Here is a 22,155-nt window from a genome sequence, read left to right on the forward strand (position 1 = left end):
CTATCTTTACATCAGCCACAGTTGAGCAGGATACAGGAAACCATCCTGGTAAGGATGGTCTGCTTTATCTCACCTTAGGAGGCCATGTGCTTGGAAACAACGCAGAGGAAGAGGGGTTTCATGGTGGTTTCATAACATTCAGTTCCGGTAGATTTCAAAAGGTAAAGCATCATGTTTTCTTAACAAATGTAATAATAAAGCATTATGATTTTTGTTTACAGTTGAACAGGGCTTGTTTACTTCTGGCTTCCTCTCCACAGGCTGAAGCTCATGTGTATTGTGCTACTCAAACCCAAGGGCCATGTGAACACATGTCTTCTCAGAAGTAAAATAGTTCAAACTGGTGGCTTTAATATATACTTGAGTAAAAAAATACTTTCCATTATATTGGGAGTTGTGAATTACCAGGGGGCTGATTTTCGGACAGAGCTGAGACTTTTCTGCGCTGTGCTAAGCTACATATGTTGCATCACGGCTGAGTTTCAGCTTCATTTATTTAAATAAAAAAGGAAATCAATAACAACGATATTTTACCCTAAAAAAAATATAGTTTTGAATTACAGAAAAAAATCTAATCTGATTTAAATCCAATTAAATCCAGTCTTAACTAACTCTCCACCATACACAGCCTAATGTGTTTCACATGAGCTTAGCTTTTTCACATATATTCAAATACTGTCTCAAAAGTCAGCTATCAGTGGCCTACATCCAAAAACTCTCAGTGTCAGCTTTCTATTTGACAGCTCTGTAAAATTGCTTCTTTCCCAGCTCAGCCATTGTACTTTCCAGCATCTTTCCCAAAGAGACCTGAGGGTGTAACTAGCAGTCATAGACTGAAAGGGCCATGGTGTGCTGCAGAATTTGACACTGGCTGAGTGCCTCTGCAGTGGGAAGGCAGTAACCTGATATTAGAGTGATTCAGTGGTTCTCCCAGCAGACATACTGTACATGAGCCCAGCTGCTCTTGTCTGACACCTGTCGACCCTAACAGCCCTTTCCCCACAATATCTATAACAGGACCAGTCGCACATGAGATGGACATTCGACCAGCTGGTGCATTATTGTCCTCAAAATGCATTTAAGTTTCAATGTTGAATGCAAGTGTCATAGTTATTCTAAGCTCTCACCTGATTTGTATCTTCCTCTAACTTGTGTTCTACTGTACAATATGGCCTCGTCTTACAAGCCCACCTCTGCAGTGTATAAGTCAGTGGTACCCCTGGAGGCATGAGCCATAACCATGGGGGGAAATATGATTAAGATTCAAGCAGAAACACCTAACTACTAATTTCACAGTCAGTCTGTATGTGGAATGCATATCTTGTGAACCATTCATCTTATCAACTTCACACTTGGCACGTCTGTTGGAAAATGCCAGCGGACGTGCAGTGCTGAATTTGGTGTGACTTCGCGATGTGGTCCCTTCACTATTAACAGAAATTGAATAAACAGGCGGCCAGCACAGTCAGTGGAGTCTGACTGCATCTCTTCAGTCTGTGGACCCGCAGGGAACATGTCTTCTTCTACATCATCAGATAAACAACAGCAATGGTCGGCAACTGGCAGCCTGTGGCCAATAGTATTTGTTCGACCAAATCATTTTGATAATCTGTTTATTTTTATTTCTTCATGTCCCACTGACCCAGACATTCACGGGTATTGCGGGTGCTGATCTCCGTTATGGTAACAACATTCACAGAATCACTTCCTCTTTAGCAGGTTGTCTTTAGAGCAAAAGCACAAGGGTTTTTGTTGCTTTAATGCTTTGTTGAGGACTTCTCACCACCACCTTCCCCAGCTCTTACAGATATAACTGCTTAATGAATGAAAAAAAGAAATCCACCTTAAAAATGTTGTACAGTAAAAAACATTAAAACTCTAGACAGCGCCAGTGGCTGAGGGGAAGAGCGGTCGTCCTCCAACCTGAAGGTCGGCAGTACGATCCCCAGTCTTCCCCATCTGCATGCCGAAGTGTCCTTGGGCAAGATGCTCATTCTTCTCATGGAACAAAAAAGTGCGGCTAATAGATGCTGTATGGTTTACATTTTTCAGATTGAATGGTTGTGTTACATTTGATACATGTGAGGACCCCATGACGTAGTCTAGACAAAATTTTAACTAATTTTAACTGGAAAATGTTAGGAGAGCAGTTTGCGTTAAAATTAGGAATATGTAGCATCATGTTCACATAGTACTTCATATTTTGGTTCATAAGCACCACATTATCATAAGTATCAGGGCTTTGAAAATATTGTGTAAGAAACAAAGTCTACTCTGAAGAAAGAACCACACAAACTTTGACAAAATAGACTCTTTTTTGGGGAAGACAAAGGAATTTCAACAAGACCCTGATACTCGATCGTTTGACCCAAAAGCAGATGCTACACAAGGAAAGTTCCAAAAAATATTCTTTAATTAGACTTATGGGGTTGGTACACAGAAAGGCAGTGGTATCCAAAGGAAGGACAACAGACAAAGGCACAGTAAAAAAAAAATTACTTCGTAACAAGGATGAGGAATCATCACAAACAAAACAACTCAGGAAGACTGACATGGAACTGATGAAACAAACTGACACTGAACAAAAAGAAACACAAAGACTAAATACACTTGGTTACGTGACACAGGCAATGCTAATGAAGGCACTGTACCTCTGCAACCAATCGGAATTTCAATTTCTGACAGAGCATTTTTATGGGCTTTCAATCTGAATATTAGGCCTCATATAAATCCTCCATCTTATTCACAACTTTGACATAAGCAGATCATTTTGATAATCTGTTTATTTTTATTTCTTCATGTCCCACTGACCCAGACATTCACGGGTATTGCGGGTGCTGATCTCCGTTATGGTAACAACATTCACAGAATCACTTCCTCTTTAGCAGGTTGTCTTTAGAGCAAAAGCACAAGGGTTTTTGTTGCTTTAATGCTTTGTTGAGGACTTCTCACCACCACCTTCCCCAGCTCTTACAGATATAACTGCTTAATGAATGAAAAAAAGAAATCCACCTTAAAAATGTTGTACAGTAAAAAACATTAAAACTCTAGACAGCGCCAGTGGCTGAGGGGAAGAGCGGTCGTCCTCCAACCTGAAGGTTGGCAGTACGATCCCCAGTCTTCCCCATCTGCATGCTGAAGTGTCCTTGGGCAAGATGCTCATTCTTCTCATGGAACAAAAAAGTGCGGCTAATAGATGCACTGTATGAATGAATGGGTGAATGTAAAACTGTACTGTAAAGTGCTTTGAGTGGTCATCAAGACTAGAAAAGCGCTATATAAATACAAAACCAAAACCATTTAATTGGACTGCGTAGGTCCCTGTGCACCAGTCGCTAACTGGCAGTCATCAAATAGTTCAAACCATTCTATAGGAAGAGAAAATCTAGGATCAAACCAGGAACATGTGTTTTTCATGCCATGGGCCAACATCTGGCTTCCAAAGGAGAGCATGACTGAAAATGTTTGGGGGACCACTGTTTTAGATTGTACAAATTACACTCACTTACCATATGCACATCAGTGGTTTCATATGAAATCTGGTTAAAGCATATAACCTTTGAGCAGGGTTGATGAGGGCACATCTATCCCAGCAGCATCCATTTCCCTTTTGTAGTATTGATCTGGCTGCTGGAGGCTAAATGCTGCATGCTGCATCGTCATGAGAGATGCTGAGTCATGGGATGCAGCACTGGTTCAACAGGGCTTCACAGACACAGGCTGCTTGTTACTGTACTGTGAGCACACTAAGGCAAGTGCCTGGTCATGAGGTATGGTGCTCTTGAAAAGCATCAAATAGCTCAATCTCCTCCCTGTCCACTGAAAGCTTTTGACCTGCTCTGGCTTTCACCACAAACCACTCGGTGCACCTATCCTCCCAAAGAAAGAGGACAATGAATAATTCATCGGTTTTTACACAAAGGCAACAGACTGCAGAGAAACAGAAATGACTTAGATCAAACAGAATCTCCACTGAGTCCTGAGGCTGCCTGCAATACACTGTCAGACTCATGTGGCCTGCTAGAGTATACTGCACATGTTAGAAAGTACAATGAATCCAGTCCTATGTTAGCAGGACTGTTACCACGACTTCACACATACTGAGTTCATGAGGCAATATTTCCCTAAAAGAATTACTCTACACCCCAAAAATTGTCAATGTCAAAATCAACAACCAAAATCTTAAAAGAATTAATCTGTTTTATCTACATTAAGATTTTTAATTATAGGGCAGGATGGGGGTGTGGTTGTGAGCACTGTTGCCCCACAGCAAAAATGTCCTGGGGTCTTTTAATATGGAGTTTGCTTGTTTCCCTGTGTTTGCGTGGGTTTTCTCTGGGTACCCTTCCTCTCACAGTCCAAAGACATGCAGTCTGGGGTTAGGCTAATTGGAGACTATAAATTGAAGGTAGGAATGAATGTGAGTGTGAATGGTTGTTTGTCTCTGAATGTTGGCCCTGAATTGGATTGGTGACCTGTCCAGGGTGTAACCCGCCTCTCGTTCGATGTCACCTGAGATGGTCTCCACCTCGGCCTGCGACCCTCAAAAGGAGAAGCAGCATGATGGATGGATGTTTGACTATATTTTCTCTAATTTATTTCTCCATACATTACGGTCTGATACCAGGTGTAATTCTGCAAATAACTGCTTATAAAATCCAATATGCCTTGGTTTTATTTTAATTTATTCAGTCCTTTGTCCTTGACAGGACTAGTGGTTTACATCCATGGAAGATGCTCCGTGAGTGCTTGGAGCTTGGATCTAAATGCCAATGTTAATATGCTAGCATGCCCGTAATGACAATGCTAATATTTAGCAGGTATAATGTTTGCCATGTTCACCATTAGGATTTATTGTGTTGTTGGTGCAGAGCATTGCATGATTATAAACTGATCATACATCATAAGGAGAATATGAATGCAAATGTCCTATCAATCCATCCAATAATGAACAATATGGAACCATAACTGTCATCCTCATAGTGATACTTGAGTCAACATCAGACGATGACCAAAATCATTATGATTCTTCCTCAGGGCACCATGACAATGTATTAAAATGACACATGTCACATCTACACAGTGGTTGCCCGAGGTATCACTTTGTGAGCCTACACACTGACACTGGCCAAAATGTATGATATGTGTGGAACTGTAAACTCTGAAATGCAACACATTTTATTATGACATCCCAAATTATTCACATATATTACCGAGGACATGACCTCTGTCTCCTCAGTGCTCATCTTCATGTTACAAAAACTGAATCGAATACCATGTTGTATATTTCTCGTTTCACACAGATTATCTATCCTCATGAGAAAAGAACAAATAAATTGGATGCACTGCATGTCCACAAAATCATGTGGAAGAACATGTGGAAGAAGCTGACTGGCATGAAAAGAGCTCTGACCTCAACCCCATCCAAGACATTCAGGATCAATTGGAAAGCAGTGTATATAAATGAGCATGGCTTTAAAATGAGATGCTCAGAGTTACACTGAATGTATCTTAAAATCTGATTACATGCCAATAAAGTCATACTGCATATATGTGAAAAACTCTCAATGTATGTCATTTGTTTTCCTACAATATCCACTCCCTGCACCTAAAATACGGTAAGCACGTGTCTAGTTGTGTTTTGGCAACTAGAAGTACTTGCATCATGTTAGAGAAAGATTAAAGTCTGGAAAGTTAATACTGGAAAAATTGGCTTAAGAAATAAATGTATAGGAGATGGATGTGCTGTAGGGAGAGACGCTTGGATAAAAGCGTCAGCTAAATGAAATGTAATAAATAATAATAATAATCACAGCACATCTATAGCTAAAGGGGATTTCAGTGACCTCAGCAGAGTGGTCCCTGGGCCTTTGCTCAGGGGTCTCCAGAATCGCTATATCTCCCTGCTGAAAATAAGATACTGATAACAATAATAACACATAGTTTTGCCAAATCATGAGGGCATGGGATTCCAGTGCTGAGCTAAACGCTGTGGGTAGTCTGAAAAAGTGTCATATTGTGTTCAGCAGTTTCAGGAAGCACTCTGGAAAACAACAAGACCCAAAGTAAAAAAGGGAAGAGGCTGCAATACAAGCTAGCTGGTCTTATATGCTGAGTCATTCTCTCAGTGACATACCTCTGTCATGGAGCACACAGAGCAGGCTTTTGTGTGTTAGACTACAATGCACACAGAGAATGAGCCTGGCCTACATACTGTGTGATATGATGTGGAGTGTAGCAGTGGTGTTCCTGCCAGGCCCAGAGAATATGAATTTATGAGAACACGATTAGATTTAATGAAACAGAATGAATCCATTGCTATTCATACACCCCCAGAAAGCCTTTACTTTTCTGCACAATAACTAATCTACATAACAATGTATGGTATGTACTGATACTGTGCTAAAGGCGTGGCGGCTCCACAGAAAGCCTACTATGAAACCCTGTGCTAATGCACACCAGTCTGCTGTGTCCAGCCTAATCGTCATGGTGACCACTCCCTAGGAATGGCGTTCCATCCTTAGAGACAAGGCCTGGGCGACTGCAACAAGAAGAAATGCTGGAAACACAGCCACTGTCTCAGCTATCAATAAAACCATCTGCCCTCATTTAACAGCAACATGAGGATAAACCTTTCTATTCTCTGTACAGTGTGTCAGATTTTATACACATTGTGTTTGAGCCTTACATTGGGGCTGCATGCTTGTATGTAATATTCATACTTTATCATCAGAATGAACCACGAATGCGTGAGATTCTCCCTCTGAGGGTGAACCTGCAGCAGCAGCAGCTCCCCTCTGAGCTCTAACTGCAGCACAGGCCCAGGGTCTGACGTGTCCATTGTGCTCTGTGATGAAAGTTTGTAGACTACAGGCCTAACCAGCACATGACTGGAAATCCCTGTTGTAGCATGAGCAGAGGCAGGGCCTGTGTCATTGCGACAGTTTCCGCTAGTGAATCCTGTCACTGACAGCTGCATCCTGTTCGCCACGTCGGCTATGGCTAGCGAGCCGTCGACTGGGATTGTGATCATGAATTTGATCCAGGCCTCGAATAGGAACACGTTTCGCTGTCTACGTCTACAGCTTCGATGCGGCAGTGAAGTGCAGAACAAAGTGTGATGTCAGCATCGTGAATCTATTCCGCCATCTTGAGGGAAGTAGTCCAAAGTCTACCGATTAATAGTCACACGTTAGAGATGACTGTGACTGGCAGACTGTCTGGTCCAATGGCAGATGAGTCTTAGTAGATTTGATTGGTCAAAATTTGTGCCTGCAAAAAGTACTTCCGCGGATCAGCCAATAGGCATTCGAGTGGCGCAGAAAAGGCGGGTTCTATTGTAGTATAAACGGGAGGGTTGAGCCGTGCAACGCGCACAAAGAAAGCTCAAGTCGTCTGTGTCGTAGACTCTCCACAAACCGCTGCGAAAATGAGGGAAATCGTCCATCTCCAGGCCGGACAGTGCGGGAACCAGATTGGTGCCAAGGTTAGTGAAACCCTTTTTATCACTAGAGTCCTGAACTGAGTCATTTTATTTCAAGTGAAATGTGTTGTCCTTTTTTTCTGGTGTGTGAGCCGCTGCTTTGTGTCCATACGCGACCCTGAAAACCACACCCTGGGAAGATCAATGTGCCCTACTTAGGGAACAATGGGCATTAAACGTTACATCTACACTCGGTGACTTTTAGGTGCTGATTTAGCACCACAATTTTATCGAAGAATGGACGAATTAAAGCCATTTTAACTCAATTTTGACATGTTTTTCAAATTTCCATTGAAATCACTTGGTCCATCCATTATAAATGTATAAGATGTTTTAGTAACCGTTTAAAATCCATCTGAACATTATCGGTGGGATTAAATTAGGATGTTAATTCATTAAAACCGTTACTTAACGGTAGCGCGGTGCAAAGGATGTGAGGGTTTTCTTTTATAAGAACGACAGGGTTCTGCAGTCCTGTAACGTATTCGCTCGTTGGGTGGTTTTTGTGCTGCTAAAACGTGTTTGCACCGCTACCAGGAGAAATAAAGGCTCTTTTGTCCGGGAGCGCAGCTGCGGCTCAGCCAGGCGCTCCTGGCAGCGCAGTCTGAACTGCGCCTGTTCTGGGCGGAGTTGGCGGCTAGTGACGTAACGAAGAATTTCAAACTCCTAACCCATGAGTCTCAGCCAATAGGGGGGCAGGGCGCGCGCGCCGAAGGCAGCGTGGCGGGAAATTAAGATTGATAAAATACAACTTTGATAAAAATAAATTCTAAAAAAAAAAAAAAAAAAAATTAAAAACGAGCAAAGTCAAATTTATTCTGGTGGATGGTCATGTATGTTTTCCTCAGTTAACAAGTTCTTTTTCTCTTGTAGTTCTGGGAGGTCATCAGTGACGAGCACGGTATCGACCCAACAGGAACCTACCATGGAGACAGTGACCTGCAGCTGGACAGGATAAACGTGTATTACAATGAGGCCTCAGGTTAGTTTCTTTCAGTCTTCATTTTACATGACTTGAATTGCAGCGTATAGTCAGACATGACATTTTCTCTCTTGTCATGATTTTGCAGGCGGTAAATATGTTCCCCGTGCTGTGCTGGTGGATCTGGAGCCGGGCACTATGGACTCTGTGAGGTCCGGACCTTTTGGCCAGGTCTTCAGGCCAGACAACTTCGTTTTTGGTAAGATTTCATTAAATGTGTATTTTCAGCTATTATGATGCACTGTTAGTTCTGCAAAAAGCTTAATCTTTAATACTTCCCTTACAGGCCAGAGTGGTGCTGGCAACAACTGGGCCAAGGGTCATTACACGGAAGGTGCAGAGCTGGTGGACTCTGTCCTGGATGTGGTTAGGAAAGAGGCAGAGAGCTGTGACTGCTTGCAGGGCTTCCAGCTCACACACTCACTGGGTGGGGGCACTGGCTCCGGTATGGGAACTCTGCTCATCAGCAAAATCCGGGAAGAATACCCCGACCGCATTATGAACACCTTCAGCGTGGTGCCCTCCCCCAAAGTATCAGACACAGTTGTTGAGCCCTACAACGCCACACTATCAGTCCACCAGCTTGTTGAAAACACAGATGAGACCTACTGCATCGACAATGAGGCCCTCTACGACATTTGTTTCCGCACCCTCAAACTCACAACCCCCTCGTACGGAGACCTCAACCACCTGGTCTCTGCCACCATGAGCGGCGTCACCACCTGCCTCAGGTTCCCTGGGCAGCTCAACGCTGACCTGCGCAAGTTGGCTGTAAACATGGTGCCATTCCCCCGTCTGCACTTCTTCATGCCAGGCTTTGCTCCCCTCACAAGCCGAGGCAGCCAGCAGTACCGATCGCTCACTGTGCCAGAGCTCACCCAGCAGATGTTCGATGCCAAGAACATGATGGCTGCCTGCGACCCACGTCATGGCCGCTACCTGACAGTGGCTGCCATCTTCCGTGGCCGCATGTCCATGAAGGAAGTGGATGAGCAGATGCTGAATGTACAGAACAAAAACAGCAGCTACTTTGTAGAATGGATCCCCAACAACGTGAAGACTGCAGTCTGTGACATTCCTCCCCGTGGCCTCAAGATGGCAGCCACCTTCATCGGCAACAGCACAGCCATCCAGGAGCTGTTCAAGCGCATCTCTGAGCAGTTCACTGCCATGTTCAGGCGCAAGGCTTTCCTCCACTGGTACACCGGAGAGGGTATGGATGAGATGGAGTTCACCGAGGCAGAGAGCAACATGAACGACCTGGTGTCCGAGTACCAGCAGTACCAAGACGCAACTGCTGAGGAGGAGGGAGAGTTTGAGGAGGAGGGTGAGGAGGAGCTTGCCTAAATTCAGTCTTCCCTCTACTGTTCTTAAAAATGGTATCGTTCTTGTAACATGTACGTTTTCCAGTGTTGAGTGTTCTGTCTGCTGTTGGAGTTAATAAAAGTTCAACAAACGGCAAGCTGTCTGGTTTTTAATGACTGTGCATTCTGATACAGACTTAATTATCATGTACATGTTTAGATGATTGGCAGATGCATGGTTACATAAAGATGGTGGCATGAAAGCAGTTAAAGTAATATTGCCCAGATATATGTTTACTTGAGCTTGTACTGTGCCTCTTAAAGGCTTTACTTTACTTCAGTAGTTCTCAGAGCTTTACTCTGGTCTGGAAATGCTGAGTGCCATTTCAAAACCATAAATCCAGTCTACATGAGCTTGTTCATTAAACCTCAACTATGGAGACTTCAACAGCGATGGGTGACGCATAATGTCATAATCAGGTCAAAGTCCATGAATTGCTGTGTAAACGTGATAAGCTGGCATGTGACTGTTTGAATGGCTTGATACTACTTGTTTTGCACAACGATATGAAAATGGTGCAGATATTTATGTTACCTGAATAAGGTTTCTGAACAATTTAAAGAAACTACAATGCTCCCAGATGACAGTGATGTAGCACTTCCTGGTGAACAGTAGGGGGCAGTGCTGGTTAAGCCATTCTTTTCCACAGCAGGTAGGTGATGATGCTTGAGGCCAGTGCCAGCAGTGTCCAGCAGCACACTCTCTTCACCTGACCCTCCAAGTGCTGCTTCTCCCCAAAGCGTGACACGAAGCCACTCTGTCAGACAGAAATAAAACGATTTCACCACAATATATAAAGTGATAGGATGTGTTCTATACAGAGGGAACACCATTAGACATTGGGAAGCATTATTATCTAGATACGACGTGACGAAACAGCAGAAATTGCCAGTCCATTTGGTTTGAAGTGTGATCTAACAAACCAATTAAACAAAACGCTTTGTATTTTGCACAGTTCAGTTTTGATACAACTCTGTCAACATTTGTAATAGCATGTTGTCTGAAAAGGATGTTGATGTACACCTCCAAGGTTGGATTATTAACCAATTAATACAGGCTGTAAAAAAGTGTATAAGGCCATTGTGTGGCACTTAGTTTGTGGTCATTTGTGAACTGAACATATGTTATATTTTTACCAGGACTTTGTATCAAACTGTAATTACATAACCTTTATAATAACAAATTATTAATACTATTGATACAGTATTTAAATTAATTAAAAGTAATGAATTGATTTTATTTATCAATTGAATTTACTTAAATGTAAGAATTATAATATTTTTTATTTTTTCATGTTATTAGCAGGTGGCAAACAATGCACAGAAAGTAAGAGGGATTCAACATAGTGACACATTGCTTTGTTTATAAGAGTCATCTTCCTCTTCTCTATATCCACTTGTGAGCACTCACCCATCCTCCCTTGTCTCGTATGTCAGGGCAGATGACCCTCTGTACGTAGGCGCCCACACACTCCTTCAGCTGGGGCAAGACCCCCAACATGCCCCTCTCATGGCAATGCAGAGCCATCTGGCCAGCCAGCACATACACTGACAGCACAGCACTCCAGGCCAGGTCCCTGCGGCGGCCCACAGGGACAGGCAGAAAGAAGTGCTCATCAAGGATGCTCATGAGCATAGGGCAGGCTGTTTTCTCCGTCACATCCTGGAAGACACGAGGCCAGCGTCTGAAGAAGATGGGGAAACGGTTGAGGAGCTCGTCCCCTGCATGGCGCAAGGCTGTGGTGCAGGCAGTAGGGGCATGACCCATGCTCCCATCTGCCCCCCCTGTGGTAATATAGTCTATGTAATCATGGGCCATCAGAAATGCTTCTCTCACTAGTGGATCAGGACTGTCCAGGCCCCGTATGGCCTCTGGCTCCTCCAACTGGCACATAGTCACCTCTGACCACTCAACTAACCACCAAGCTTTTTTCTCATTAGGCCTTAGCTGACAGATTTCCATGCAGCAGAGCCAATCTCCATGTCACCTCCGTCTGTCATGGTGCTGTAGGGATACAGTGAAGTAAAAACTCACATTAGAATAGGGAGGAGGGGAATTAACATGCATACTGCAGTGTCATATAATTAAGTATGTTCAACTCACCTACTCTTCAGTATTACAAACACACACCAATGCGGAGGGAAGAGACAGCAGGTGAAAGAGTTTTGAGGTCTGGAGGAGTGTGTCTGTGTGTGTTGCAGTGAGACTGGGTCAGCCCGTCCCCTCACCAGCTAAATATAGAGCCCTTGTTGGAAACTGACACTGATCTCCAACCTCATATGCACAGTCATGGCTGTTCCTGACAGACATTCCCATTCCAACACAAGCAGGAGGCTAAATAAAGAATAAAGCACAGAGAACCTGCACACCGCGGAGGAACAGGTTAGCTTTACACTGTGTGTGTTTGTGTGTGTGTGTGTGTGTGTGTGTGTGTGTGTGTGTGTGTGTGTGTGTGTGTGTGTGTGTGTGTGTGTGTGGTGACGTTAAGACAGGTTACAGCTGGAATGATGATTGCAACACCATCACAATATCTCACAGCACAGTATTGAACTTTTTGTGATTATTGTTTACATTTCAGCCACTGATCTTGTAACATTCAATGACCTTTATGCTGACTGCAGCTTACTGCATTTTACTAAGCTTAACTTGCAAAACATTTGTAGAAATTGTTGTTGTCATAATGCGATACCAGTGGTGAAAAGTAATTTTACACAAGTAGCCTGCTGAATAAGAGCAATTTTGAGGTACTTGTATTTGAACTTGTATTGTCTCTGCAATTCTGGCATTTTATACTTAAAGTATAGTCTTATAAAACCAGTCAATCAATTAATTAATCAAATTGTATTTGATATTAATAATAATAATATTCACAAATCACAATGTATTGCATTAGACAAAGCAGTAGTTGAAAGTAGCTCCCTATAACAGTAAATCTCTGCTTGGATAATTCACAGTTGTTGTTGTGAAGAAGATTAGCTGGAACAAATTTCTGACAAAGAAATAATATACGATCTGTTGACAGGGCTGACAATATCAACACTTCAACAGAAAGTAGTCCCAAAGAAATGTGTTTGAGGTGAGGTTAACGCATGCTCAGCCAACTCATGATGTGGCCCTATAAAACTATTCAACTATATATTAGTTGTATTGTCGTCAAAGTGACCATCACCTGTAACCATAACTTTGTTTTATTATTAAAAAATTACATATATTGTTCCTTATTAAATCCAAAATGTTGAAGGCCTTTTTAACAGAACACACTCCATTTATCTCCTTGCATTCTACGGGCTGACCCACTGTCACACTGTCACGGCTTAATGGGACACTTTAATTAGCACATCCCATGTTTGAGAGGGCCTGTACAACATGCCTTCATTATATTATACTGGGTATTGTGTGCATTCAGCCATTTTCAGCTACACATCTTGTTATTCCACTTAAATACCTCCCAGTCGGGACAATAATAAGTAGTTCTACTCCTACTGGGTCAAAACCATGCAGTTGAGCTAGATCCTGTTCAAGACACAAACCTGAAGTAGAATCTTCATTTAATATTCATTCTTAGTCATGAAAAGACAGTCTTCATCAATTATTCTAGTGAGTATATAATGGATAAAACATAGCTCCAAGGAAATCTGTTAACCATATGTGCTCTGTGGATTAGTTAGAGTAATGTGACTGTGTAAAGACATGTTGTCAATGAATTCTTAAACATCATTTCCAAGTTCTGTGAGTGGCACAAAGTAAAATCCCACCCTCATCGCATTAGAATACAGAGACAGGTTTGACATAGCTGGTACAAATAAAAGCAAAGCTAGCTGCATGGAGAAGCACCAGTACATGTCAGTGAGGGCCGTCAGACCTGATGTCACCACACGGGAGCAGTAATGTATTACTAGATACACACAGCCTCTCATTTACCACTGTGTACGTGTGTGTGTTTTGGGGCTGTGGCAGGTATTTAGTCACATATGCACTGCAATTAAATCTCCCCACATGTTCAGCAATAATCGTTTCTCTCTATTAAGTAAAAACACGCTGTATGTAAATGCAAGCATGAGGAGCCATTCTAATTAGATTCAAGTAAACATATTTAAATTATGGATACTGCCTATTAGAGCCCTTCTGTGGACTCACACTCAGTCACATGTCGACATCTACATTGTCTTTTAAGAGTTACTTCTCCTTTTTTGAACTGGCTTATGCGTCACGTGGGGGATCAGTCAAACGCTCTGTGTTTTGCATTTATGTTCGTTGTTAATATACTGATTTATAGCAGAGCAAAGACATGATCAAGTGGTACCATTAGTGGCTCTGTGTTCTCTGGCCATCTGGCGCAGCATACATTGTGAATGTGCATGGGAGGGAAGATAAGGCTAACCATCCAGAAAGAGCCCTAACCTACCCCCTTCACAAACACACACACACACACACACACACACACACACACACACACACACACACACACACACACACACACACTGTTTCAGATGTAGCCCACTATCAGGGTAAGTGTGTAAAATGGCTACCTTGTTGTTCCTCGCTGCGGAGCCATGGAACAGGGGAAGTGACCGGGTTGATAGAGGCTGCTATCAGGCCTCTCATGTGGCAATGTCTGCAAGCAGAGGAAACTTCCTGTCTCCTGTAGGGAGGATTCTCTCATGTGCACAGTAGCATTGGTAAAGCATGTATAGGAAACAAGCCGCCACTCATTATTCTGCTTTGACTCCGTGGTGCATTGTGAGGCTGTGGCTAGATGCTAACGTGAGCTTTAACCTTTACCATGTTCATCAGTTTAGCATGTTAGCAAATGTCATTGATTTTGCAGCTATTTGTCTCAAAATATTTGATCAACTGAAATTGTGATCTGATTATGGTGCCAGATTAGGGAGATATGCATGTGTTTATATGTACTATCATGGTGGCATGACAGGGAAATTCAGGGTTCCTCTTCTGAAAACCACATATTCTTCCCCAGAGTCCTTGTGCTTTATCCATGCAGATCCAGGAACGCTGCTGCAGCCACATTGTAGTTTGTGGGTCGTGATGGCAGCTGATGGGTTATGATTCCAACTCGATTGCTTAGCTATACAATATGTCTATACTCACATATGCTACTATTACTTTTAGGGATCCATCACTTGCGACTCTCTCTGAGATTTTTAACTTTTTGTTTTTCCATTTTTAAAAGGGTTCTTTTTGGTAGTTTTCCTCACCCTACTTAAGGGCAGAGGGGGAAAATCCTTGTTAAGCCCTATGAGGCAAATTGTGATTTGTGAATATACAAATAAAATTAAGATAATTGATTGTTTGAACAAAGTCATGGACCCACAGACAGTTCACCCACAGCACAAACTTGCTTAGTAATCAGTGGTCCTGTCATCGTGGGCAGATTAACCTGCTGGGGGCCTGATGGGCAAAGATTTTTTACATGGCAGCTTCGTTATTTACAAGGCCAACAGCAAGCGCACTGAAGATGAATCAATTAGCTGAGTGACAGAAGATAAATCAGCAACAATTATGATAATTAATCCTGTAATTCCTTTTCAATCAAAAATGCCCCAAAAAAATTAAGTTTCAAGCTCCTCAAATGTGAATTTTTTTTATCCACAAAAACCATAATGATCTTTGCTTTTGGACAGCTAATTTAAGAAAGTTATATGTTTGAACAAGTTACCCTGGGCTTTGTGGGATTTGATGGGCGCAAAATGTTACATATTAAAAGATTAATCAGGAAAATAACTGGCATCATCTCTATGAGTACGAGTTCCATCATCAGCTACAGCCCTGCAGTACTGAATAGTGTCCCAAGTTCTTATTCAAATTTAGGATGCATCAAAAACTCAACTTAGTGAACCAGGGTTTTTGGGGTCCCTGCAGGGTCAGGGTTCCAGATCTGAACTCTAACCCTCTTGCTTTTCAGCACTCAATCCTAGCCTCCAGTTGAATCATTACATATTTTGTATTTATGATTGATTTGAATCTATCAGAGGAAAAAGTAAATTAGTGAATTATCAGCAGTAACTCAGCAGCAGAGCTTTGACCTTGGATCAAGGGATAAGAGTTTCTACCAACAAAAAAGAGTTGATAAGAGCCAGTAAGGCCAGTATGAGTGGATAATGGTTCACACCTCCTCTACTGAACACAATAGTTCCATTTCTCCTTGCTTCCCTGCCAAGGTGTTTTTGTCATTACATTACTGCTCCAGGACACCACATGTCTGACAAGTATCTGCTGCAACTTAATGTGAAGCCTTACAAACTTTCCCTCTCCGCTAATAGCAAATGGAAGAGTTTTTAACTGAAGGTGACAGTGATCAGTGACGTGAGGCGTGCATCGCCACAGAGCGAATCTAACCACTTTGCAATGCAGAAACAGCACAGTCTTGTTCTGCTGAATGGAACAATGCAGTGTGTGTGTGTATGTGTATGTTTGCCTGTTATCTTTAGGCAGCATAAGAGTATCTCTCGCTCTCAGGAAGTGGCTTATCAACATCTACACAGAAGTTGAAATGCACTTTGAAGTTCCTACCCATTGCAAAAAACAGAAGGCTCCAATACAAGCTGCAAGGTGACAGAGAAAGGTTGAACAAGGCAGACAGATGAAAACAGACCTCCTCCTGCTCCTCCCCACCAACCTGCAGTCAAACAATCGCAATCTCCACGCCTCTTTGTTCAGGACTCCCATCAGCCTCACAGTGGGGGGTGTGGTCAGAAAGAGGAGGAAATTGCTCTGAATTTCTGGGTAATTGAAAACACCTATATCCCCCTGTGTCTCCATCACTACCTGCTTTAAAAACCTCCACACCCCTTCTTCATCCCCAGCGCCCACCTTCTATACCAATACATCCCTAATGGCACCCCTTCCCCATCCTGTCCTCCATCTCCCACTGCACTGAATTGATGTAAACGATTGTGCGCCCATTTGCTGTCTGGAGGAGAGGTGACCCACTTGCGCGGTTTGCTCACTGTCTCCTGCCCCACCTTCTCCCAATTGCAGGTATTGATGCCCTGCCATTGTTTCGCCCCTGCCCAGGGGGTGGAGTGGTTTGTTGGGAAATTGGGGGACCCCTCAGGTGTTTGATGGCTTTTATCGATTCGAACCAGACTCTCCAGCTCCCGTTTACCCTCTGCTTTGCCGCACAAGCTTAAAAGCTGGATCTGCAATAGCAGCAATTGTTAAGTGGTACTATTCTGTTCTGCCGATGCATGAGCCCTTTTTTTTTTTGCCCCCATGTGTGGCTGATCAATGCAGACAGGGGCCAGTGTGGTGTTTGTGCATCTCTAAATAAAACTGCTCAACTTTCAAATGTCATTCTCATTAATTGCAGCATCTGTTTTTATGAGAAGTAACTTCCATCTTTCTCAGCAACGCCTCCAGGAGGTACAGCAGTATTTTACAAAGACATAAATTGATTGAAGGGTAATCTAGAAAAATAATGTTGATGATTTACTTTTGTCTCAAAAATGTAGACGTATGTAGATTTTATTGTTTTATTTGTATAGTTTGAGTTGTTATTTAACGGACAGTAGATTGGAAATAAAACATAGTGCATCAGTATCCGGGTCGCTACCAAAATGCTACTAACAGGGCACCCAAAGATACTGTATGTAAATCATCTGAGCTCAGTGCTGCTGATCAATGTCAGGCACTTCTCCTTTGTCTGGCACCTGAGACTTCAGTGTGACCCTAAGGCCCCTAGAGGTTGTGTGATGACAGCAATCTTGCAGGTTCACTGGATGACACATGTCAGAAAATGGTTCTAATAAAATAAGGAACTGTGACAGACGAAATAGCAATAGCAAAAAGCTTAAAAACTAAATAAGGATAACTTTTCAACATCACATGATTTTCTCACTGCATCTTTACAATATCTGTTATCAATGGTTTGCTGGGTGGAATATGTCTGAATGGTGAAAATATTGTGTGTTCTTACTACTTGTTAACCTCACTTGCTGCACTTTTGCTCACAGGAAGTTAGACTTTCCAACTTTCAGAGACGAAAATTAGCAGTAGCCACACAGCCGAACACACAAAAGCTTGCCACTTACAGAAAGTCAGGCTTCAAAAATTCAAGGGAAAAGACATCAGAGTAGCAGACACACTGACTGATCCCTGGGATGTCTGGAGCAAAACTGCAGTAATGAGCGCTTAGCACCAAACATGGAGACAAAGTAAAAAAGGAAAATAACAAGGAACTTGCAGATTGCCGCTTTAACAGCCTATTGAGATGTAGAACAATCGGCAGCAGCGTGATCCAAATGGAGCGTACAGAAATAGAGCTTTAGAGGCTGTTGTGTTCATAGTTGTGAAGGAGAGGAGAGATGAGAATTGACTCTCCGGAGCAGAGAGCAGGCTCTCCATGCCAATAACCACCTCTTCATCGGCAATCCTTTGACACCAGCGTTCACCCACTGGAATATATATCACTTTCACCTGCTCTCCAAATATTTAATTTTCAACTTGAGGTGTACCTCTTGTTTATATAACAAAAGCCTCCTCTCAATTAGAGCACCCGGGGGTGGGAGGAAGCGAGGGTGCATATCTGTAAACCCATACCCCCTCCTGCACTCTCTCTCCCTCCCTTCTCTCTCTTCTCTCCCTCTGACACACACTCATTTATGAACAGTCACACACACACACACACACACACACACACACACACACACACACACACACACACACACACACACACACACACACACACACATTCACGGTGCATGAGCACAGAAACTTTCACACACACACACACACACACACACACACACACACACACACACACACACACACACACACACACACACACACACCCAACAGCTCTGTTCCTGCACACTCTATCTCCTCCTGCATAGTTTTGGAGATAATGAGATTATAATCTATTTTTGTCACTCAGTTACCTGCAAGTGATGCATTAGTAGCAACATTCCACAACACCACGGCTATTACCAAAATGAATGGGAATGAAATTGCTTTTCCCATTTTCCCACTTTAACGGCTGTCACACTCACAGAGGTGAGAGCGCTGGCTTACCTGGCCATGTTTGATTTGACCTTATTCCAGCATCAGCCTCCACCTCAGGGACTCTGAGGGTCGTGGTGTGACACTCCATGTTGAGATTACATAATTTAGAAGCATTGTAACACTACAATACTGCAATATTCATCTAAGTACCCAGTTAGACATAAAGAGGGTGGGGTGGGTGGTTACAACACTCAACTGTGGTATAGACGCATCTTTACAGAAATATTTAGTAGATTGTAACTGAGACAAACCTCGACTATGTAATAATAACAGGCGCGTTTCTATGCCTGGTGATAATGTACTTAATGTAACTGTGCACACAGATTATATGTGGTTTATATTGTGCTTCACATTTCACATTTATTGTTAATGATGTAAGTTTGTATCAAACATGAACTGACATTTGGTACGTAAGTGCTCAGTGGAAGGTCAGACGGCAGTAAAAAACAGGAAAAGGTTTGATATAGTCCTCAGCTGGAAACAAAGTGATCACAAGATATTGTATGTATCTGAACTATCAAATAGCCCATACAATCTAAGCAGTTTCAGAAGAAAATTAAATTGAATCAATCAAATTTACAATTTCACCTCAGTAGTGCAGGGAGGTCCATATCCATTTAAAATGTCCCAAGTGAAGATCCTTCTATATGAGCTGCTGTTGATATGACTTGGAGCCAAAGCCTGATCATCACATGCCTATATTATTTATATTTGCGAACTGCCATTAAAAAGGTTCCATTTTAACACAACATGTTTGCTTAGGTTTGTATCGGTGCAAACCAGATCTTTTACCACCGAGCAGCGGATCCAAGAGCCCAACTTATTCACTCAGGTGCAGCAAATCTGAGACAGGAACAAAGCGTGTGTCTGTGTGCCAATTTCATTTTACTTATAAATAATGCCATCTGCCATTTTCAAGAGTGCACTGTGAAAATGCTCCAAAAATTACAGAGAGTGCAAAATGCTACACATTAAAAAATATAACAACTATATTTATAGTGTGGTTTTGATGATTTGTTCTGTTACATTTTCATTTCAACTGTTCCTCACTGTTCCTCACTGTTCTTCAGCCACGGATTTTCCGCTTCTCTGATGTCATTGTGGGACGACATTGTCCATCAGCACCAACACTACAGAAATACATCTAGGCACTGAGCAGGTATACAAGTATACAATATGTTGTCGCCTGTCAAGTACAGCTCTCCAAAAGCAAGATGAGAGTGTCTGTACAGTATGAATTAATAACTCTTAGTGATCCCACCAGACAGCTTCATGGAATCAAATACCCAAAGGAGATTTTTGTATGAAAAAATAACCAGGTGACCTGTTCTAGCTGCTGGTTCTTTCTAAAATCAGTCATCAGGGAGTCGGTGTAGCCGACCACTGACATGGTGGACCTTAACACAACTACACAATATGTTGAGTATTTAGTTTCTCATTGACGGGGTTTGTGATACAATGATAGATTACAGAGTGCAGTTTTTATTTAATATTCTGCATTTATGTATGAAATGGAATCCCGGTTGGGTCATGTGATAGGGAGCCTATCGTTCTCCGCAGTTTAAGTTCTCTTAAACTGCAGTGTACTGTGGACTCCAATTGTTTCTGTAACAGAGTTAATGTGTTTTCAAATGAAAATGCAGTAGTGTAAATGTAGCCTTAGACTGTAACTGGCAGAACATCACCATGTTAAGTGATCCTTAGAAGTAGGTGCTTTGAATATGAACAAATTTAGGACACTGATGCTGCTGATGAGGGATGGAGCACAACGCTGGGACGTCTTCATGTGAGGGAGACTTCTTATCGGAGGGTTGGATTGGAGAGGGCCGGGCGTTCCGCAGCTATAGGGTGGTGAAGGGTTGGAGGTGTGTCACAAAGTCCCACGGTACTGAAAAGAGCAGAGTGAACTTTCACTAAGCTTCATTTGTCTTCAATAACTTTATCACACAGCACACAATGTGTCGGATAGAATTCCAACATAGAAAAACCGTACACACTGCAAGGAGACTTGGAGGAACAGAAGGTTAATGGGGGTCATTTTAACCCCAGGGCCCACTAGCCAGTCAATCTGGCCATGCTCAACAGAGCGATATCAATACAAACCAAATAAATCTTTGCCGTGTTGATAATATAATGATGTCCGAAACACTGTGGTTAGTGTCCTGCTTTTGCCACCCAGTCAGTTTACATATCAGAGAGCTCAGCAACAGACCCAGACTTTAAAGCTGCTTCAAATCCTGTCCTGAGCATCACAGAGCTGGCAGGTTCGCCTATTTGATGATCCAGCTGCAGCCACTTCACATTATGACAGGTTGCGATAGTTTGTTCTGCTTTGAGGTAATGTACTGTATTAGTATGAGTGTTGGCCGGCAAGCTGTGCAAACAGAGCCGGCAGGATGTGCTGGGATTGATCTGAGGCTAAAGGTGGGGAAGTGGTGCCAATAGGCCTGGACCCCACAGAGTGGAACCAGTCAAATTTGCCACTATTTGAGTTTAAACTGAGCAAAGGTTAATGGAGTTTGTGACTTTGGGAATGCAACTTCACTGTTGTTATGGTAGAAACTAAAGGCAGAGTTTATTGGTGGAAAGATAGGGTTTAAAAAAAATTGTTGCATTTTGCTAAAACTGAGCCACCACTTTATCTGTTTATCATGTTTTATCATAAAGGTTAGCCGGCTGCTCACTTACTTTAGTGTTTAAACCAACAGCTAAGTTAATGTACTATTATTTATCAGGCTGAAGAACTATGAGACGACATTTATTGTTTATATCCAGGTGCTTGAAATTGTTTTGATTTTACTATGTCCTTTATTTCCTCATCCAATATCAGACACTGTAGAGAGAAGAGCGAGCAGTTCATTATTGTTATTGTGCATCATCATGGACAGACGAACTGCTGATGTCATGGACATTCACCATGGGCTTATTTCCCAGCATACATAGTGACTTTACATGGTAGGAGAAGCCCGCATTCACTTTTGAGTCATGTCAAAATCTCTGCAGTAAAAATGGCATACTGTGGGAACTTTGGAGGAAACTATGATGTACTAGATATTTTACACTACACACATATCCAACACTCACATACTATCGCTTGTAAGGTAAGTGCACCAGGTAGCAAACAGACTCCAAATGGGACTGTTTTAATCAGATGATGTCTAATGTGGTTATGGAAATAAAATTGGGAAAATAATTATAGTCTGTATTCGGTTGGATTTATGTACCAGTGTTCTAGTCTTGATGACAACTCAAAGTGCTTGAAAATGCAATTTTGCTGTCCACCCATTCACACACACATTCATAC

General features: G+C 42.4%; 2 protein-coding genes across 3 annotated transcripts; one reads left to right on the forward strand and one right to left on the reverse strand.

Annotated features, from left to right (window-relative positions):
- Nucleotides 1-6,991: 6,991 nt before the first annotated feature.
- tubb2b (tubulin, beta 2b) lies at nucleotides 6,992-9,927 on the forward strand. Its single transcript, XM_035165700.2, has 4 exons — nucleotides 6,992-7,486; nucleotides 8,357-8,465; nucleotides 8,554-8,664; nucleotides 8,752-9,927. The coding sequence occupies exons 1-4, from the start codon at nucleotides 7,430-7,432 to the stop codon at nucleotides 9,810-9,812; spliced, it is 1,338 nt and encodes a 445-aa protein (XP_035021591.1). The 5' UTR covers nucleotides 6,992-7,429; the 3' UTR covers nucleotides 9,813-9,927.
- bcl2l16 (BCL2 like 16) lies at nucleotides 9,924-12,045 on the reverse strand. Of its 2 annotated transcripts, none has more exons than XM_035165702.2 (3): nucleotides 11,938-12,045; nucleotides 11,241-11,834; nucleotides 9,924-10,587 (listed from the first exon to the last, which is right to left on the reverse strand). In XM_035165702.2, the coding sequence occupies exons 2-3, from the start codon at nucleotides 11,790-11,792 to the stop codon at nucleotides 10,459-10,461; spliced, it is 681 nt and encodes a 226-aa protein (XP_035021593.1). In that variant the 5' UTR covers nucleotides 11,793-11,834; nucleotides 11,938-12,045; the 3' UTR covers nucleotides 9,924-10,458. The 2 variants fall into 2 exon arrangements, with proteins under 2 accessions (XP_035021593.1, XP_035021592.1); XM_035165701.2 differs by having other exon boundaries at nucleotides 11,934-12,045.
- Between the last annotated feature and the right edge of the window lie 10,110 nt (nucleotides 12,046-22,155).

The sequence above is a fragment of the Hippoglossus stenolepis genome, chromosome 9, assembly GCF_022539355.2.
Source record: "Hippoglossus stenolepis isolate QCI-W04-F060 chromosome 9, HSTE1.2, whole genome shotgun sequence".
Taxonomy (NCBI): Eukaryota; Metazoa; Chordata; class Actinopteri; order Pleuronectiformes; family Pleuronectidae; genus Hippoglossus; species Hippoglossus stenolepis.